General features: G+C 37.5%; 1 gene segment (V, D, J or C); it reads right to left on the reverse strand.

Annotated features, from left to right (window-relative positions):
* Positions 1-15833: 15833 nt before the first annotated feature.
* On the reverse strand, positions 15834-20393 carry LOC134001262 (T-cell receptor beta chain V region CTL-F3-like). The segment is given in 5 exon segments: positions 15834-15840; positions 16840-16954; positions 17660-17854; positions 19843-20142; positions 20224-20393. Coding segments are annotated over 5 exon segments (669 nt in total).
* Between the last annotated feature and the right edge of the window lie 237 nt (positions 20394-20630).

The following is a 20630-nucleotide window of genomic DNA, read 5'->3' on the forward strand; positions in this document are numbered from 1 at the left end:
TTTTTTAAAACTGATTAGAAAAAGTGACTTCATGAGTGTATGATACCTTTAATCCAGAACACAGCGACAATGTACGTGATGAGATGAGGCATCATGTCGAATGTAAAAAACCAGCCGGGATCTCTGCTGCACCTTGTGGAGCAGAAGGAGGGACAGGAAGTGATGTAATGATGTAGAGAAATCAAACTTTCTTTTATTTAACCCGTCTATTTTAAGAGGAAAAATCTGACTTTCTTTCTGTCATTTCCTCTTACTGAACCTGTCACATAACTGCTTGCTTTGCTTGTTTGCTGCTGCTTTGCTTCAGGTGTATATATGATATTTTGAGGCTTTTCTATTATGATGAACTTCTGTAATATTTGTTTGCTGCACAGAAATTGTCTGCTGACTTTAGTGTGTTTCTGCGTTAAAATATGAAGGGTGGCATTTCTCTTATATCATCATTCACCACTCAAAATAAGTCATTTTAATAGTGTTTTAACTGTTGACTCTTTGGTTTGCCTGAGCAGATCAGCTGGAAACTGTTGACTTTTACTGAAGGATATTATTGTGGAGAGTGAAATTCTAGAGATGTCATACCCCCAAATTACTTAGACTTTGGCTTTGAGAGACAAAAGTGTTTTAGTATTATAAATCTGGGATGATAATTATTTTAACAACAATGTGTTGATATGTCTAAGGAAGGAAAGGGAAATGAAGTGGAGAGAATGATAAACAACAGTGATGTGTTGTCAACAAGTGAGTTAAACCACAAAGCTCACTTGAGGATAATTTACTCTCGGAGGAGCGAGGGGAAGAGGTTTTTGTCACAAGCAGATGGGTGTTTGACACACTGTGCCTTACTGGCAGCACAGAAATATGTCGCGGTGTGTGTAATTGCTTGTAGATCGGTTATGTTAAGTGAACCTTTTTTTTTGTTTCCACTCAAATCTCCATCTAATTTGAAATGTTTCGTGAACTGCTCTTCCACGCCATCGCTTTTGAATTGTGAATATCCGTGTCCGATCAGTTTCAGAGCTGTGTCTCCAGGAGACTTCTGGTACCACAGCATCACTCTGTAGTCTGATTGTCCATGAGTGCAGAGAAGAGTCACGTTGTCACCCACCTTTTGGATTATATCAGACGGAGACTGATGGATCTGAACCCCCAGAGAGAAACCTACAAAACAAACAAACTCAGGGTTTATCTGCTCAAACCAAAAAAAACAAGGTATAAACTTGTTAATCTAGAAAATAAATCTCATTACCTATAATATGATAATAAAATAGAAACCAAATCATTTTAGTTTCTTTGTCCCATGCAGATTAGATTCCGATTAAAAAGGATAAAATAATGATGATGATGATGATGACGAAGGTTATGAAAAGACCACTCTGGCTATGTGGCTAGACTGAAAATGAGAACCAAACGAGACATGAGCAGGAAGTGATGCAGAAATCACATGACATATATCTTGACTTCAAATGGCTGGGGAAGGTCTTTTTAAAACCACAGATGGTGAAGGATTGTGTTGAGTTGATGTGCAGTTTAAAGGAGATCTGCCTCAGAGAGAGACTGATGGGACGAGAACAACATGTTATAAGCAGAGTTGGACATGTTATTCTTTTTAATGTGTTAAAATAAATACAGTACATCTTATTTCACAGTGAAGCAGTTTTTACCTGGCGAGTAAATGTAACACATGAAGCACTGAATTACTCCAAAATCATGAGAAAGTATTTAACTGATGAGGGTCAAAAAAACAAATTGTAGAGTGGAGTGTTTTCATTTATTTTATTTTATAACTGATGTCTATGCTCCAACTTACACCTGATTCCCCATTTTCCCTTTCTTATAGATTTGATCAGAAATTATTAAAAATTGTATTGCAATGACTCGTCAAAGTAGAATAAACCAATAACACTGAAATAGAGTTGCTCGAGTTAGTTGTGTCACTTTGTCAATACAACCACAAAGCAGGTGTGTGGGAGCAGTTTATTCAATGTCTTACTACAAACCACAGATGATAAAATACTGTGTGGAGTTTTTGTAAAGTTCAAAGGGAAGAATTGTCACTGTGCTTCTCTAGCTGCACAATAGTACACTGCACTGTGGTGTTGTCCAGTTATTTTTATTATAAGAGAGCTTTTCTTTGCTGTAGTTCCACGCAAATCTCCACTGATATTGAACTCTTCTCTAGTATAATTCTCTTCCATTTGAACATCTGTGAAGTACAAATATCCAATGAGTTTCATAGCTGTGTCTCCATGTGAGCGCTGGTACCACAGCATCACTCTGTAGTCTGTTTTATTATGTGTGCAGGAAATCGGCACTTCACCAGGTTTTGTGATGACATCAGAGGGAAACTGACGGACCTCAAGACCCAGACAACCACCTGGACAGAAAACAACCAGAGAATTATGGTAAATGACACTAATGACATATCCAAAGAAAAATAATGGTTCAAGTTATTACCTGCCAGGCAACAGAAAACCAGGAAGCAGATCATTTTGACACCCTCAACAAAACACATTTTTAAGTGTTATGGATATAAGCTGCTGGGATCTGACATCAGATAAAACTGTCACAATTTGTAACATAAATCCAACTGATGACTTATTGGGGCTGACCGACGTTTGAGAAGGAAAAGGAAGTGATGAAACACTGTCACTGTACATTGGCTGGCAAAGATGAACGCCTGAGAGAAAAAGCAGCTGTCTGGGAGGGGTCTGTTCAAGTTCTAATTCAAAACCATAACAGCTGATTAAAGTTGGTTTATAGTTTTTGTATGAAGGAGAGAGGATCTGTAGTCAGAGTGCATAGTTAGCTGCACAGTAGTACACTGCAGTGTGTTCAAGAGTCGTTAGGTTGGTTATGGACAGAGAGCCGTTCTTTGCTGTGTCTCCACTCATGTCTCCTGTGATATTAAAATGTTGTTTGAAAGGCTCCTCAAGCTCTATGCTGGAGAGAGACACATGTCCAATGCGTTTCAGAGCTCATTCTCCAGAGGATTTCTGGTACTACTGCATGAGTGTGTAGTCAGTTTTTTCATGGCTGCAGACCAGCTGGACTTTGTCTCCAGGTCTTCTGAGCAGAGCTGGAAAGAAAAAAAGAATAATGTGAGCATGTTGACTTCCTTTCTGAGTGAACAGAGATCACTGAGTGACTCTGAGCTCTTTAGTTATACAACAGTTCTAAAGAGCGTTAACACCTTCCTCTCTAAACCAGCTTCATCAGTTTCATAGTGTAACATGTGTTTCTGAAGTATTTCTGAAGCTCCAGCTCCACCTACAGGAAACATATAAAAGTCAAGATATTAAAGAAATCACCACATTTATTGTCGAGCAGTTTTTGTCCAGCTGCTCATACTTCTCACATCACTGTCTTTACTGACAGCATAAAAATACACAACACTGTCCTCCAGCTTCAAGTCTTTCAAAGTGAGAGCTCCGCTCTGTGTGTTATCTCTGATGGCTGAAAATATGAGGGTCATGCTCTCCCCTGGACGCTGCCTGTACCAGTACATCTGGTTATGACCAGCATCTTTATTGTGGCTGCAGTTCATCTCTGCTGATTCAGACACATAACTCCATCTTATTTGAGGATTTTGGGTCACATCCTGACATTGACCTGTGGGGAGAAAATACAAAATTAATTATTATTGATGTCCACATTATTAATCATTTTTGTTCATTTTGAAAAAATATTTAATTAATAAAAAAAACTATCAAACCTACACATCTCTTACACTGTTACACTGTTAAGCTTTTGTACCTTGAAGCCACAGAGACAAACTACAAATATGATGAGAATAAGAGTCATAATAATGATCTTCTTAATATGAGATCCAGCCACAGTAGACATGCTGAATAACTGAGGCTGTTTTTTATAATGGGAGGTGGGAAGTTAAAGGTGTCGTTCCACAGAAAGAACCTCCCTTTAAAACCATTTATCTTAATCACAAGAAACACCAACATTGGTTAGAATGGTTTATTCCAGGTGCAAAGAGGATCTGAGCTGTAATTCAGAGACTAAAACTATGATGAGGTTTTTGTAGTGAGGAGCAGCGATATGTAGCACTGTGGAAACTAGCAGCACAGAAGTAAACTGCACTGCTGTTCCGATGCAGTCCTTCAGCTATTAATGTGCAGGTCTCATCTTTAGCTGCACTTCCCTCGATCTTCACATCAACTCCCTTCTCTGTGTTTGGACTAGATACTACCATGTAACCCAGAAACTGCAGCTGTCTGTCCTTTAATTGTTTGTACCAGAGGATACGATCGTAGTTTTGAATACTGTGTGAACACTTGATATTGGCTTGTTCTCCTGGTTTTTTGTACATGTCAGCTGGAGTCTGGTGGACTTGGTCACTGAGAGAGGAACCTGTAGTAAAAGGATCAACAAAAAATTTACAATAATAAACAATCTTTGGGTAGTAGAATGAGTAAATAAATGGAAAAGTAAAAGAACGGTCTGCAGGAGTTTTGGATGATAACCTGCAAACAGAAACTGGAAAAATGTTTTGTTTCCTTACCTGAAACCAGTATGACATTAAAGGTTATGCAGAAGAAAACTATCATCTTGATGTGTTTTATAACAAGACTGAAGAACATTCTTGTTGTTGGTTGTGTGTTTTATCACTGTTCATGCAGTTCTACTGATTATTCACTCTGCTATTTCTGGGTAAACCCTCTTTAGGAACATTTTAGTGGGTGGTGCCATAATGCATCGTCCTCTTCCTGAACAACCACACAGACATACTGCCTCCTTATGAAAAGAAACAAAATAATCAAGTAACCTAAAATTAACCCTCAAAACTTGTTGTAACAATACATTAGAGTACTACGTTAGTTTGTTGGCAGGGCAGTTTTTCTAAGTCAGTTTTTTTTTTTTTGTTAATATTTAATATTTTCTGTTGTCCTGACAGTCAGTGCTTTAATTTTTCATTAAGCTCATTAACCATTAATGTGAATGAAAAAAACATTTCTCAAATACATGATACACATACAACTCATACAATATGTTGCTCAGTCACCAATAGCAAAGTTAGTTATATATGTCAACCAAAGTCAATAATTGCAGTTACAAATCATCTATAGATATTAGTATAAATGTTGGTCTTGAGCTCCCTCTGTAGTTGATTAAAGTCATTGTTTGTATTCATTGTGACAGCAGCAGTTGGGTATTTGTACAGCTGTCTCAGTCAACTGTATCACTGTGTTGACTCACAGCACAAAAATATACTCCGCTGTCTTCAGGCAGCAGCTTCACTACGGTCAATGATCCAGTCTTATAATCCTCCTTCTGTGCTGGAAATTTGGTTTCAGTGAAGCCACTCTCATATTGATGTGGAGGACTTCTAGTTGTGAAAACTATTTGTTTCATCCCTTTTCCTGGCCGCTGTCTGTACCAGTACATCTGGAAATAGCTAGCGTCCTTTGTGTGGCTGCAGTGTATTGTTGCATTTTGTTCCTTGTCTTTCCATAGTATGGGTATCTGGTTGACATCATTCCCATCAATTATACCTGTGTGTAAAACAGTAAAAGTTATCATTTACCATCACTCAGTATTTTAAATTCTGTTTTAATCCTGACATTACTTTTGAAAAAAAAAAAACTTCATTATAATTAGAGCATAAAAACATGATTTTACTGTATATTACCTGCAGTCCACAGCAGAAACACTGACAATATGAGTTTGTCTTGTTTAATGATGATAATATCCATGGTGTGGAGGACAAAAACTACCTGAGTCTCATAAGATTGCAGAGAGACAAAGAGCTGCAGGTGAGAGAGTCACTGCATTAAAACAGTCAGTCTAAGTGTAGATGGGAGTATAAGTGATACTGTAGGTCCTCCTACTGTTCATCACCACCATGCACATGATCTATGATTCACATCAGTAACACTGACAAGACTGATGCTCTTTGTGATGATCCTTAAAACATACAATGGAAGATATTTCTGTACTGGCAGTACTAGAAAGTGAGTAAAATTATAACTTATGATCAAATCTAATTCATGATTCCTTCACTGGGATGTTTCTTTATTAAAAGTAGACATGAAACAGACAGAAGTCAAATAGTTTGTCTGACTTTTATTAGTTTACTGCAGTGATAGATTACATCCATCTTGTTACTGATGAGACAAAATCACAAACATGTTCTGAACATCTCAGGATTATGACAACAACACAGTATGTTGAACTGTGAGGCTACAACACGACCTCGGAGGGGGACAAAAATGTGTCAAAACAGTTGATAAAATCTTGAAGTGTTGGTTTAGTTGGAGGCTGGCTGCAGGTGTTGAAGAGCCTGAACATTTAGTCTGCCTGTTAAACAGATGAAGGGTTTTTGTAGTGAGCTGAGGGGAATCTGCAGCACTGTGCTGACTGGCAGCACAGAAATACACTGCACTGTCATTTAATGAAACAACAGATATAGTCAGCTTTGAATGTTTACGGCCATCTCCATTAAAGCTGATTTTTCCTTTCACGTCTTTCTCTGGGTTTTGTTGGTCCATGTTTAGATATCCCAGGAACTTGAGATATTTGTATTTGTCTTGTTTGTACCAGAGAATAAGATCATAATTTGTTATACTGTGTGAGCAGGAGATCTCGTTTTCAACAGATTCACCAGCTCTCTTAATGATGAATGTAGGTGTTTTGACAACATTGGCGGTATGAGAGACACCTGTGGAAACAGAACAGATGACATTTTAAAAACTGAAATCATTAGTTCATCATATGTTTGAAACGCTTGTGTTTTTCTCACCGTCATTTCCCGGCAGATGAAGGAAACAAAACATGAAGACCATGAACATCATGTTAAAGAAGTTGAGATGTGAGGCTCAGTACTCTTTACTTTCAGACCCTGTTAGTTCAGCAGCTGTGGACATGAGCACATCACTGTCACAGTAAAATGAACAGAGGAGGTGTCAGATATGAACATCACAGCTTTCACACTGTCAGCAGTCTGTAGTATTATGTTGATACTGTAATGTGTGGAAGTCTTTATACCTATTTCATTAACTGAGGTTTGTTTCCCCCTGCTGGAGCCTAAAATACTGTAGGTGTGAGTAAGTCAAGGTTTTTGTGAAGTCATTATTTCATCATCAGCTTCACAGGAATTTACTAACACTGTGTCTGATGGTCATTTCATTTAGAGCAGCATTTTGTAGAAGCTTATCAGTCATGTCCTCTGCTAATGCGTTTGACATACTGACCACAGATATATTAAAGTAAAACTTGCAGCTAATTGAATCTTTCTATTCTTCATTTGTTCATTTTCTTTTCATGTGTTGTTGGACTTTTGTAAATCAGGCTTTTCAGTGGAAAGTTTTGTCCAATGACATAATAATGAATTAGAGGTTTGTCAATTAATATGATGAAATTGCTGCTACTGGCAATTGTCTGTAGAAGTATATTTGGTAAAATAAGTCATCATAATGATTTTCTTAATATGAGATCCAGCCAGAGTAAACATGCTGAATAACTGAGGCTGTTGTTTATCATTTGAGGTGGGAAGTTAAAGGCGTCACTCCACAGGAGGAACCTCCCTTTAAAATCATTGATCTTAATCACAAGAAACACCAACATTGGTTAGAATGGTTTATTCCAGGTGCAAAGAGGCTGTGAGCTGTAATTCAGAGAATAAAACTATGATGAGGTTTTTGTATTAAGGAGCAGTGATATGTAGCACTGTGGAAACTAGCAGCACAGAAGTAAACTGCACTGCTGTTCAGATGCAGTCCTTCAACTGTTAATGTGCAGATCTTGTCTTTATCTGCGCTTCCCTCGATCTTCACATCAACTCCCTTCTCTGTGTTTCCAATGGTTGATACAATGTTTCCCAGTAATTGTAATTGTCTGTTTGACTGTTTATACCAAAGGATCCGGTTGTAGCTGTCAATACTGTGTGAACAGTTGATTTTGGCAGTTCCTCCTAGTATGTTGTACATGTGAGCTGGAGTCTGGCGGACTTTGTCACTGACAGAGGAACCTGTTAAAAATATCAACATAAACAATCGTTAATATAATTAAAATCAAAATAAATGTAATAACAACTGAAATGGCAGCAAGGTATAATAATGGCTGCACACAAAAGAAAAAATATATCAACAGATTTAGTTGAAAACATTTCTTCAAGTATCTTAAAACTGTCTTCATGACCTTACCTGAAATCAGAACAATGTTAAAAGTTATGATTAGAAATAAGATGATCATTTTGTTTCTTCTGAGCAGATATATTGAAGGAAAAAGATCAAATTTTGCTGTAACAATGAATCGTTATGTTTTTCTCAACATATCAGCAGATGATTATTTTCAGCCTCCTTTTTGAGTAAATCCTCCTATCAGCAAACCAACATGAAATCATTGGGTGGGCGGTGTCATTGTGCACCACCCTCTTCTAAAAATTACAACTATCACATTAACAACTACTACACCTCACTGACTTAGGATACAGATCTGACTAAAGATATACTGCCAGCTTATTAAAGGAAAGAACACAGGTGCAAAGAGACTGTGAGCTGTAAAACAGAGATGAAACACTTTGTGATGGGGAGGTTTTTGTAGTGAGGAGCAGTGATATGTAGCACTGTGTAAACGAGCAGCACAGAAGTAAACTGCACTGCTGTTCAGCCTCAGTCCTTCAACTGTTAATGTACAGTTTTGGTCTTTATTAGCACTCCCCGTGATCTTCACACCAGATCCAGTCTATGGTAATCCTCTCTCTCCTAACATGTAACCCAGAAACTGCAGCTGTCTGTCCTTCAATTGTTTGTACCAGAGGATACGATCGTAGTTTTGAATACTGTGTGAACAGCTGATATTGGCTTGTTCTCCTGGTTTTTTGTACATGTCAGCTGGAGTCTGGTGGACTTGGTCACTGAGAGAGGAACCTGTAGTAAAAGGATCAACAAAAAATGTACAATAATAAACAATCTTTGGGTAAGAGGATGAGTAAATAAATGGAAAAGTAAAAGAATGGTCTGCAGGAGTTTTGGATGATAACCTGCAAACAGAAACTGAAAAAATGTTTTGTTACCTTACCTGAAACCAGTATGACATTAAAGGTTATGCAGAAGAAAACTATCATCTTGATGTGTTTTATAACAAGACTGAAGAACATTCTTGTTGTTGGTTGTGTGTTTTATCACTGTTCATGCAGTTCTACTGATTATTCACTCTGCTATTTCTGGGTAAACCCTCTTTAGGAACATTTTGGTGGGTGGTGCCATAATGCATCGTCCTCTTCCTGAACAACCACACAGACATACTGCCTCCTTATGAAAAGAAACAAAATAATCAAGTAACCTAAAATTAACCCTCAAAACTTGGTGTAACAATACATTAGAGTACTACGTTAGTTTTTTGGCAGGGCAGTTTTTCTAAGTCAGGTTTGTTTTTGTGAATATTTACTGTTGTCCTGACAGTCAGTGCTTTAATTTTTCATTAAGCTCATTAACCATTAATGTGAATGAATAAAACATTTCTCAAACACATGATACACATACAACTCATACAATATGTTGCTCAGTCACCAATAGCAAAGTTAGTTATATATGTCAACCAAAGTCAATCATTGCAGTTACAAATCATCGACAGATATTAGTATAAATGTTGGTCTTGAGCTCCCTCTGTAGTTGATTAAAGTCATTGTTTTTATTCATTGTGACAGCAGCAGTTGGGTATTTGTACAGCTGTCTCAGTCACCTGTATCACTGTGTTGACTCACAGCACAAAAATACACTCCGCTGTCTTCAGGCAGCAGCTTCACTACTGTCAAAGATCCAGTCTTATAATCCTCCTTCTGTGCTGGAAATTTGGCTTCAGTGAAGCCACTCTCATATTTATGTGCAAGATTTGTAGTTGTGAAAACTATTTGTTTCATCCCTTCTCCTGGCCGCTGTCTGTACCAGTACATCTGGACATGATTAGCATCCTTAGTGTGGCTGCAGTGTATTGTTGCATTTTGTTCCTTGTCTTTCCATAGTATGGGTATCTGGTTGACATCCTTCCCATCAATTATGCCTGTGTGTAAAACAGTAAAAGTTATCATTTACCATCACTCACTATTTTAAATTATGTTTTTATCCTGACATTACTTTAAAAAAAAAAAAAACTTCATTATAATTAGAGCATAAAAACAGTTGATTTTACTGTAAATTACCTGCAGTCCACAGCAGAAACACTGACAATATGAGTTTGTCTTGTTTAATGATGATAATATCCATGGTGTGGAGGACAAAAACTACCTGAGTCTCATAAGATTGCAGAGAGACGAAGAGCTGCGGGTGAGAGAGTCACTGCATTAAAACAGTCAGTCTAAGTGTAGATGGGAGTATAAGTGATACTGTAGGTCCTCCTACTGTTCATCACCACCATGCACATGATCTATGATTCACATCAGTAACACTGACAAGACTGATGCTATTTGTGATGATCCTTAAAACATACAATGGAAGATATTTCTGTACTGGCAGAACTAGAAAGTGAGTAAAATTATAATTTATGATCAAATCTAATCTATAAAACATTCACAGGGATGTTTCTTTATTAAAAGTAGACATGAAACAGACAGAAGTCAAATAGTTTGTCTGAGTTTTATTAGTTTACTGTAACTGATGAGACAAAAATCACAAACATGTTCTGAACATCCGAGGATTATGACAACAACACAGTATGTTGAACTGTGAGGCTACAACACGACCTCAGAGGGGGTCAAAAATGTGTCAAAACAGTTGATAAAATCTTGAAGTGTTGGTTCAGTTGGAGGCTGGCTGCAGGTGTTGAAGAGCTTGAACATTTAGTCTGCCTGTTAAACAGATGAAGGGTTTTTGTAGTGAGCTGAGGGGAATCTGCAGCACAGAAATACACTGCATTGTCATTTAATGAAACAACAGATATAGTCAGCTTTGATTGTGTACGGCCATCTCCATTAAAGCTGATTTTTCCTTTCATGTCTTTCTCTGGGTTTTGTTGGTCCGTGTATAGATATCCCAGGAACTTGAGAGATTTGTATTTGTCTTGTTTGTACCAGAGAATAAGGTCATAATTTGTTATATTTTGTGAGCAGGAGATCTCATTTACAACAGATTCACCAACTCTCTTAATGATGAATGTAGGTGTTTGGACGACATTGGCGGTATGAGAGACACCTGTGGAAACAGAACAGATGACATTATAAAAACTGAAATCATTACTTCATCATATGTTTGAAACGCTTGTGTTTTTCTCACCGTCATTTCCCGGCAGATGAAGGAAACAAAACATGAAGACCATGAACATCATGTTAAAGAAGTTGAGATGTGAGGCTCAGTACTCGCTTTACTTTCAGGCCCTGTTAGTTCAGCAGCTGTGGATATGAGCACATCACTGTCACAGTATAATCAACAGAGGAGGTGTCAGATATGAACATCCCAGCTTTCACACTGTCAGCAGTCTGTAGTATTATGTTGATACTGTAATGTGTGGAAGTCTTTATACCTATTTCATTAGCTGAGGTTTGTTTCCCCCTGCTAGAGCCTAAAATACTGTAGGTTTGAGTAACTGAAGGTTTTGTGAAGTCATTATTTCATCATCAGCTTCACAGGAATTTACTAACACTGTGTCTGATGGTCATTTCATTTAGAGCAGCATTTTGTAGAAGCTTATCAGTCATGTCCTCTGCTAATGCGTTTGACATACTGACCACAGATATATTAAAATATAGCTTGCAGCTAATTGAATCTTTCTATTATTCATTTGTTCATTTTCTTTTCATGTGTTGTGGGACTTTTGTAAATCAGGCTTTTCAGTGGAAAGTTTTATTGTCCAATGACATAATAATGAATTAGAGGTTTGTCAATTAATATGATGACATTGCTGCTACTGGCAGTTGTCTGTAGCAGTATATTTGGTAAAATAAGTCATCATTATGATATTCTTAATATGAGATCTAGCCAGAGTAGACATGCTGAATAACTGAGACTGTTTTTTATAATGGGAGGTGGGAAGTTAAAGGTGTCGTTCCACAGAAAGAACCTCTCTTTAAAACCATTGATCTTAATCACAAGAAACACCAACATTGGTTAGAATGGTTTATTCCAGGTGCAAAGAGGCTGTGAGCTGTAATTCAGAGAATAAAACTATGATGAGGTTTTTGTATTAAGGATCAGTGATATGTAGCACTGTGGAAACTAGCAGCACAGAAGTAAACTGCACTGCTGTTCAGATGCAGTCCTTCAACTATTAATGTGCAGATCTTGTCTTTTTCTGCTCTCCCTTCGATCTTCACACCAGATCCAATCTCTATGTTTGTATTGGATGTCCACATGTATCCCAGTAACTGTAATTGTCTGTTTGACTGTTTATACCAAAGGATCTGTTTATAGCTGTCAATACTGTGTGAACAGTTGATTTTGGCGGCTTCTCCTAGTATGTTGTACATGTGAGATGGAGTCTGGTGGACGTTGTCACTGACAGAGTAACCTGTTCAAAAATATGATCACAAACAATCGTTAATTTAATTCAAATGTAAATAAATGTTGTTACAGATGAACTGGCAGCAAGGTATAATACTGGCTGCACACAAAACAAATACATCAACAGATTTAGTTGAAAACGTTTCTTCAAGTATCTTAAAACTGTTTTCATGACCTTACCTATAACCAGAACAATGTTAAAAGTAATGATTAGAGATAAGATGATCATTTTGTTTCCTCTGAGCGGATATATTGAAGAAAAAAAGATCAAATTTGGCTGTAACAATGAATCGTTATGTTTTCCTCAACATATCAGCAGATGATTATTTTCAGCCTCCTTTTTGAGTAAATACTCCTATCAGCAAACCAACATGAAATCATTGGGTGGGCGGTGTCATTGTGCACCACCCTCTTCTAAAAATTACAACTATCACATTAACAACCACTACAACTCACTTACTCAGGATACAGATCTGACTAAAGATATACTGCCAGCTTATTAAAGGAAAGAACACAGGTGCAAAGAGGCTGTGAGCTGTAATTCAGAGAATAAAACTATGATGAGGTTTTTGTAGTGAGGAGCAGTGATATGTAGCACTCTGTAAACGAGCAGCACAGAAGTAAACTGCACTGCTGTTCAGCCTCAGTCCTTCAACTATTAATGTACAGTTTTCGTTTTTATTTGCACTCCCCGTGATCTTCACACCAGATCCAGTCTCTGGTAATCCTCTCTCTCCTAACATGTAACCCAGAAACTGCAGCTGTCTGTCCTTTAATTGTTTGTACCAGAGGATTTGATCGTAGTTTTGAATACTGTGTGAACACTTGATATTGGCTTGTTCTCCTGGTTTTTTGTACATGCCAGCTGGTGTCTTGTGGACTTGGTCACTGAGAGAGGAACCTGTAGTAAAAGGATCAACAAAAAATGCACAATAATAAACAATCTTTGGGTAAGAGGATAAGTAAATACATGGAAAAGTAAAAGAATGGTCTGCAGGAGTTTTGGATGATAACCTGCGAACAGAAACTGGAAAAAATGTTTTGTTACCTTACCTGAAACCAGTATGATATTAAAGGTTATGCAGAAGAAAACTATCATCTTGATGTGTTTTATAACTAGACTGAAGAAGATTCTTGTTGTTGGTTGTGTGTTTTATCACTGTTCATGCAGTTCTACTGATTATTCACTCTGCTATTTCTGGGTAAACCCTCTTTAGGAACATTTTGGTGGGTGGTGCCATAATGCATCGTCCTCTTCCTGAACAACCACACAGACATACTGCCTCCTTATGAAAAGAAACAAAATAACCAAAAACCTAAAATTATCCCTATAAACTTGGTCTAACAATACAGTAGAGTACTACATTAGTTTGTTGGCAGTGCAGTTTTTCTAAGTCAGGTTTGTTTTTGTGAATATTTACTGTTGTCCTGACAGTCAGTGCTTTAATTTTTCATTAAGCTCATTAACCATTAATGTGAATGAAAAAAACATTTCTCAAACACATGATACACATACAACTCATACAATATGTTGCTCAGTCACCAATAGCAAAGTTAGTAATATATGTCAACCAAAGTCAATAATTGCAGTTACAAATCATCTATAGATATTAGTATAAATGTTGGTCTTGAGCTCCCTCTGTAGTTGATTAAAGTCATTGTTTTTATTCATTGTGACAGCAGCAGTTGGGTATTTGTACAGCTGTCTCAGTCACCTGTATCACTGTGTTGACTCACAGCACAAAAATACACTCCGCTGTCTTCAGGCAGCAGCTTCACTACTGTCAAAGATCCAGTCTTATAATCCTCCTTCTGTGCTGGAAATTTGGTTTCAGTGAAGCCACTCTCATATTGATGTGGAGGACTTCTAGTTGTGAGAACTATTTGTTTCATCCCTTCTCCTGGCCGCTGTCTGTACCAGTACATCTGTGAATCGCTAACGTCCTTAGTGTGGCTGCAGTGTATTGTTGCATTTTGTTCCTTGTCTTTCCATAGTATGGGTATCTGGTTGACATCATTCCCATCAATTATACCTGTGTGTAAAACAGTAAAAGTTATCGTTTACCATCACTCACTATTTTAAATTCAGTTTTTATCCTGACATTACTTTAAAAAAAATAATACTTCATTATAATTAGAGTATAAAAACAGTTGATATTACTGTAAATTACCTGCAGTCCACAGCAGAAACACTGACAGTATGAGTTTGTCTTGTTTAATGATGATAATATCCATGGTGTGGAGGACAAAAACTACCTGAGTCTCATAAGATTGCAGAGAGACAAAGAGCTGCGGGTGAGAGAGTCACTGCATTAAAACAGTCAGTCTAAGTGTAGATGGGAGTATAAGTGATACTGTAGGTCCTCCTACTGTTCATCACCACCATGCACATGATCTATGATTCACATCAGTAACACTGACAAGACTGATGCTCTTTGTGATGATCCTTAAAACATACAATGGAAGATATTTCTGTACTGGCAGTACTAGAAAGTGAGTAAAATTATAACTTATGATCTAATCTAATTTATGAATCATTCACAGGGATGTTTCTTTATTAAAAGTAGACATGAAACAGGCAGAAGTCAAATAGTTTGTCTGACTTTTATTAGTTTACTGCAGTGATAGATTACATCCATCTTGTTACTGATGAGACAAAATCACAAACATGTTCTGAACATCCGAGGATTATGACATCAACACAGTATGTTGAACTGTGAGGATACAACACGACCTCAGAGGGGGTAAAAAATGTGTCAAAACAGTTGATCAAATCTTGAAGTGTTGGTTTAGTTGGAGGCTGGCTGCAGGTGTTGAAGAGCCTGAACATTTAGTCTGCCTGTTAAACAGATGAAGGGTTTTTGTAGTGAGCTGAGGGGAATCTGCAGCACTGTGCTGACTGGCAGCACAGAAATACACTGCACTGTCATTTAATGAAACATCAGATATAGTCAGCTTTGAATGTGTACGGCCATCTCCATTAAAGCTGATCTTTCCTTTCACATCTTTCTCGGGATAAAGGTTGTCCAAGTTAAGATATCCCAGGAACTTGAGAGATTTGTATTTGTCTTGTTTGTACCAGAGAATAAGGTCATAATTTGTTATATTTTGTGAGCAGGAGATCTCATTTACAACAGATTCACCAACTCTCTTAATGATGAATGTAGGTGTTTGGACGACATTGGCGGTATGAGAGACACCTGTGGAAACAGAACAGATGACATTATAAAAACTGAAATCATTACTTCATCATATGTTTGAAACGCTTGTGTTTTTCTCACCGTCATTTCCCGGCAGATGAAGGAAACAAAACATGAAGACCATGAACATCATGTTAAAGAAGTTGAGATGTGAGGCTCAGTACTCGCTTTACTTTCAGGCCCTGTTAGTTCAGCAGCTGTGGACATGAGCACATCACTGTCACAGTAAAATGAACAGAGTAGGTGTCAGATATGAACATCACAGCTTTCACACTGTCAGTAGTCTGTAGTGTTATGTTGATACTGTAATGTGTGGAAGTCTTTATACCTATTTCATTAGCTGAGGTTTGTTTCCCCCTGCTGGAGCGTTAAATACTGTAGGTGTGAGTAAGTCAAGGTTTTGTGAAGTCATTATTTCATCATCAGCTTCACAGGAATTTACTAACACTGTGTCTGATGGTCATTTCATTCAGAGCAGCATTTTGTAGAAGCTTATCAGTCATGTCCTCTGCTAATGCGTTTGACATTCTGACCACAGAATTATTAAAATAAAACTTGCAGCTAATTGAATCTTTCTATTTTTCATTTGTTCATTTTCTTTTCATGTGTTGTGGGACTTTTATAAATCAGGCTTTTCAGTGGAAAGTTTTATTGTCCAATGACATAATAATGAATTAGAGGTCTGTCAATTGATATGATGACATTGCTGCTACTGGCAGTTGTCTGTAGCAGTATATTTGGTAAAATAAGTCATCATTATGATCATCTTAATATAAGATCCAGCCAGAGTAAACATGCTGAATAACTGAGGCTGTTTTTTATAATGGGAGGTGGGAAATAAAGGTGTCGTTCCACAGAAAGAACCTCTCTTTAAAACCATTCATCTTAATCACAAGAAACACCAACATTGGTTAGAATGGTTTATTCCAGGTGCAAAGAGGCTGTGAGCTGTAATTCAGAGACTAAAACTATGATGAGGTATTTGTAGTGAGGAGTAGCGATATGTAGCACTGTGGAAACTAGCAGCACAGAAGTAAACTGCACTGCTGTTCAGATGCAGTCCTTCAACTGTTAATGTGCAGATCTGGTCTTTATCTGCACTCCCTTCGATCTTCACATCAACTCCCTCCTCTATCATTGGATTGGTTACTAACATGTATCCCAGTAAATTTAATTGTCTGTTTGACTGTTTATACCAAAGGATCCGGTTGTAGCTGTCAATACTGTGTGAACAGTTGATTTTGGCAGTTTCTCCTTGTTTGTTGTACATGTGAGCTGGAGTCTGGTAGACTTTGTCACTCAGAGAGGAACCTGTTAAAAATATCAATATGAACAATCGTTAATGTAATTAAAATCATAATACATGTAATAGCAACTGAAATGGCAGCAAGGTATAATACCGGCTGCACACAAAACAAATATATCAACAGATTTAGTTGAAAACATTTCTTAAATTATCTTAAAACTGTTTTCATGACCTTACCTGAAACCAGAACAATGTTAAAAGTTATGATTAGAAATAAGATGATCATTTTGTTTCTTCTGAGCGGATATATTGATGAAAAAAAAGATCAAATTTGGCTGTAACAATGAATCGTTATGTTTTCCTCAACATATAAGCAGATGATTATTTTCAGCCTCCTTTTTGATTAAATCCTCCCATCAGCAAACCAACATGAAATCATTGGGTGGGCGGTGTCATTGTGCACCACCCTCTTCTAAAAATTCCGACTATCACATTAACAACCACTACACCTCACTGACTCAGGATACAGATCTGACTAAAGATATACTGCCAGCTTATTAAAGGAAAGAACACAGGTGCAAAGAGGCTGTGAGCTGTAAAACAGAGATGAAACACTTTGTGATGGGGAGGTTTTTGTAGTGAGGAGCAGTGATATGTAGCACTGTGTAAACGAGCAGCACAGAAGTAAACTGCACTGCTGTTCAGCCTCAGTCCTTCAACTATTAATGTACAGTTTTCGTTTTTATTTGCACTCCCCGTGATCTTCACACCAGATCCAGTCTCTGGTAATCCAGTGCCTCCCGTCATGTAACCCAGTAACTGCAGCTGTCTGTCCTTTAATTGTTTGTACCAGAGGATACGATCGTAGTTTTGAATACTGTGTGAACAGCTGATATTGGCTTGTTCTCCTGGTTTTTTGTACATGTCAGCTGGTGTCTGGTGGACTTGGTCACTGAGAGAGGAACCTGTAGTAAAAGGATCAACAAAAAATGTACAATAATAAACAATCTTTGGGTAAGAGGATGAGTAAATAAATGGAAAAGTAAAAGAACGGTCTGCAGGAGTTTTGGATGATAACCTGCGAACAGAAACTGGAAAAATATTTTGTTACCTTACCTGAAATCAGTATGATATTAAAGGTTATGCAGAAGAAAACTATCATCTTGATGTGTTTTATAACAAGACTGAAGAACATTCCTGTTGTTGGTTGTGTGTTTTATCACTGTTCATGCAGTTCTACTGATTATTCACTCTGCTATTTCTGGGTAAACCCTCTTTAGGAACATTTTGGTGGGTGGTGCCATAATGCATCGTCCTCTTCCTGAACAACCAAACAGACATACTGCCTCCTTATGAAAAGAAACAAAATAACCAAGAAACCTAAAATAATCCCTATAAACTTGGTGTAACAATACAGTAGAGTACTACATTAGTTTGTTGGCAGTGCAGTTTTTCTAAGTCAGGTTTGTTTTTGTGAGTATTTACTGTTGTCCTGACAGTCAGTGCTTTAATTTTTCATTAAGCTCGTTAACCATTAATGTGAATGAAAAAAACATTTCTCAATCACATGATACACATACAACTCATACAATATGTTGCTCAGTCACCAACAGCAAAGTTAGTAATATATGTCAACCAAAGTCAATCATTGCAGTTACAAATCATAGACAGATATTAGTATAAATGTTGGTCTTGAGCTCCCTCTGTAGTTGATTAAAGTCATTGTTTTTATTCATTGTGACAGCAGCAGTTGGGTATTTGTACAGCTGTCTCAGTCACCTGTATCACTGTGTTTACTCACAGCACAAAAATACACTCCGCTGTCTTCAGGCAGCAGCTTCACTACTGTCAAAGATCCAGTCTTATAATCCTCCTTCTGTGCTGGAAATTTGGCTTCAGTGAAGCCACTCTCATATTTATGTGGAGGACTTGTAGTTGTGAGAACTATTTGTTTCATCCCTTCTCTTGGCCGCTGTCTGTACCAGTACATCTGTGAATAGCTAACGCCCTTAGTGTGGCTGCAGTGTATTGTTGCATTTTGTTCCTTGTCTTTCCATAGTATGGGTATCTGGTTGACATCATTCCCATCAATTATACCTGTGTGTAAAACAGTAAAAGTTATCGTTTACCATCACTCAGTATTTTGAATTCAGTTTTTATCCTGACATTACTTTAAAAAAAATAATACTTCATTATAATTAGAGAATAAAAACAGTTGATATTACTGTAAATTACCTGCAGTCCACAGCAAAAGCACTGACAATATGAGTTTGTCTTGTTTAATGATGATAATATCCATGGTGTGGAGGACAAAAACTACCTGAGTCTCATAAGATTGCAGAGAGACGAAGAGCTGCAGGTGAGAGTGTCACTGCATTAAAACAGTCAGTCTAAGTGTAGATGGGAGTATAAGTGATACTGTAGGTCCTCCTACTGTTCATCACCACCATGCACATGATCTATGATTCACATCAGTAACACTGACAAGACTGATGCTCTTTGTGATGATCCTTAAAACATACAATGGAAGATATTTCTGTACTGGCAGTACTAGAAAGTGAGTAAAATTATAACTTATGATCAAATCTAATTTATGAATCATTCACAGGGATGTTTCTTTATTAAAAGTAGACCTGAAACATGCAGAACTCAAATAGTTTGTCTGACTTTTATTAGTTTACTGCAGTGATAGATTACATCCATCTTGTTACTGATGAGACAAAATCACAAACATGTTCTGAACATCTCAGGATTATGACAACAACACAGTATGTTGAACTGTGAGGCTACCACACGACCTCAGAGGGGGTAAAAACAGTTGATAAAATCTTGAAGTGTTGGTTTAGTTGGAGGCTGGCTGCAGGTGTTGAAGAGCCTGAACATTTAGTCTGCCTGTTAAACAGATGAAGGGTTTTTGTAGTGAGCTGAGGGGAATCTGCAGCACTCTGCTGACTGGCAGCACAGAAATACACTGCACTGTCATTTAATGAAACATCAGATATAGTCAGCTTTGAATGTGTACGGCCATCTCCATTAAAGCTGATCTTTCCTTTCACATCTTTCTCGGGATAAAGGTTGTCCAAGTTAAGATATCCCAGGAACTTGAGAGATTTGTATTTGTCTTGCTTGTACCAGAGAATACGATCATAATTTGTTATACTGTGTGAGCAGGAGATCTCATTGTCAACAGATTCACCAGCTCTCTTAATGATGAATGGAGGTGTTTGGAGGATTTTGGTGGTATGAGAGACACCTGTGGAAACAGAACAGATGACATTATAAAAACTGAAATCATTAGTTCATCATATGTTTGAAACGCTTGTGTTTTTCTCACCGTCATTTCCCGGCAGATGAAGGAAACAAAACATGAAGACCATGAACATCATGTTAAAGAAGTTGAGATGTGAGGCTCAGTACTCGCTTTACTTTCAGGCCCTGTTAGTTCAGCAGCTGTGGACATGAGCACATCACTGTCACAGTAAAATGAACAGAGGAGGTGTCAGATATGAACATCCCAGCTTTCACACTGTCAGCAGTCTGTAGTGTTATGTTGATACTGTAATGTGTGGAAGTCTTTATACCTATTTCATTAGCTGAGGTTTGTTTCCCCCTGCTGGAGCCTAAAATACTGTAGGTGTGAGTAAGTCAAGGTTATGTTAAGTCTTTTTTTTTTGTTCATCAGCTTCACAGGAATTTACTTACACTGTTTCTGATAGTCATTTCATTCAGAGCAGCATTTTG

This window comes from Scomber scombrus, chromosome 19, assembly GCF_963691925.1.
Source record: "Scomber scombrus chromosome 19, fScoSco1.1, whole genome shotgun sequence".
In the NCBI taxonomy this organism is placed as follows: domain Eukaryota; kingdom Metazoa; phylum Chordata; class Actinopteri; order Scombriformes; family Scombridae; genus Scomber; species Scomber scombrus.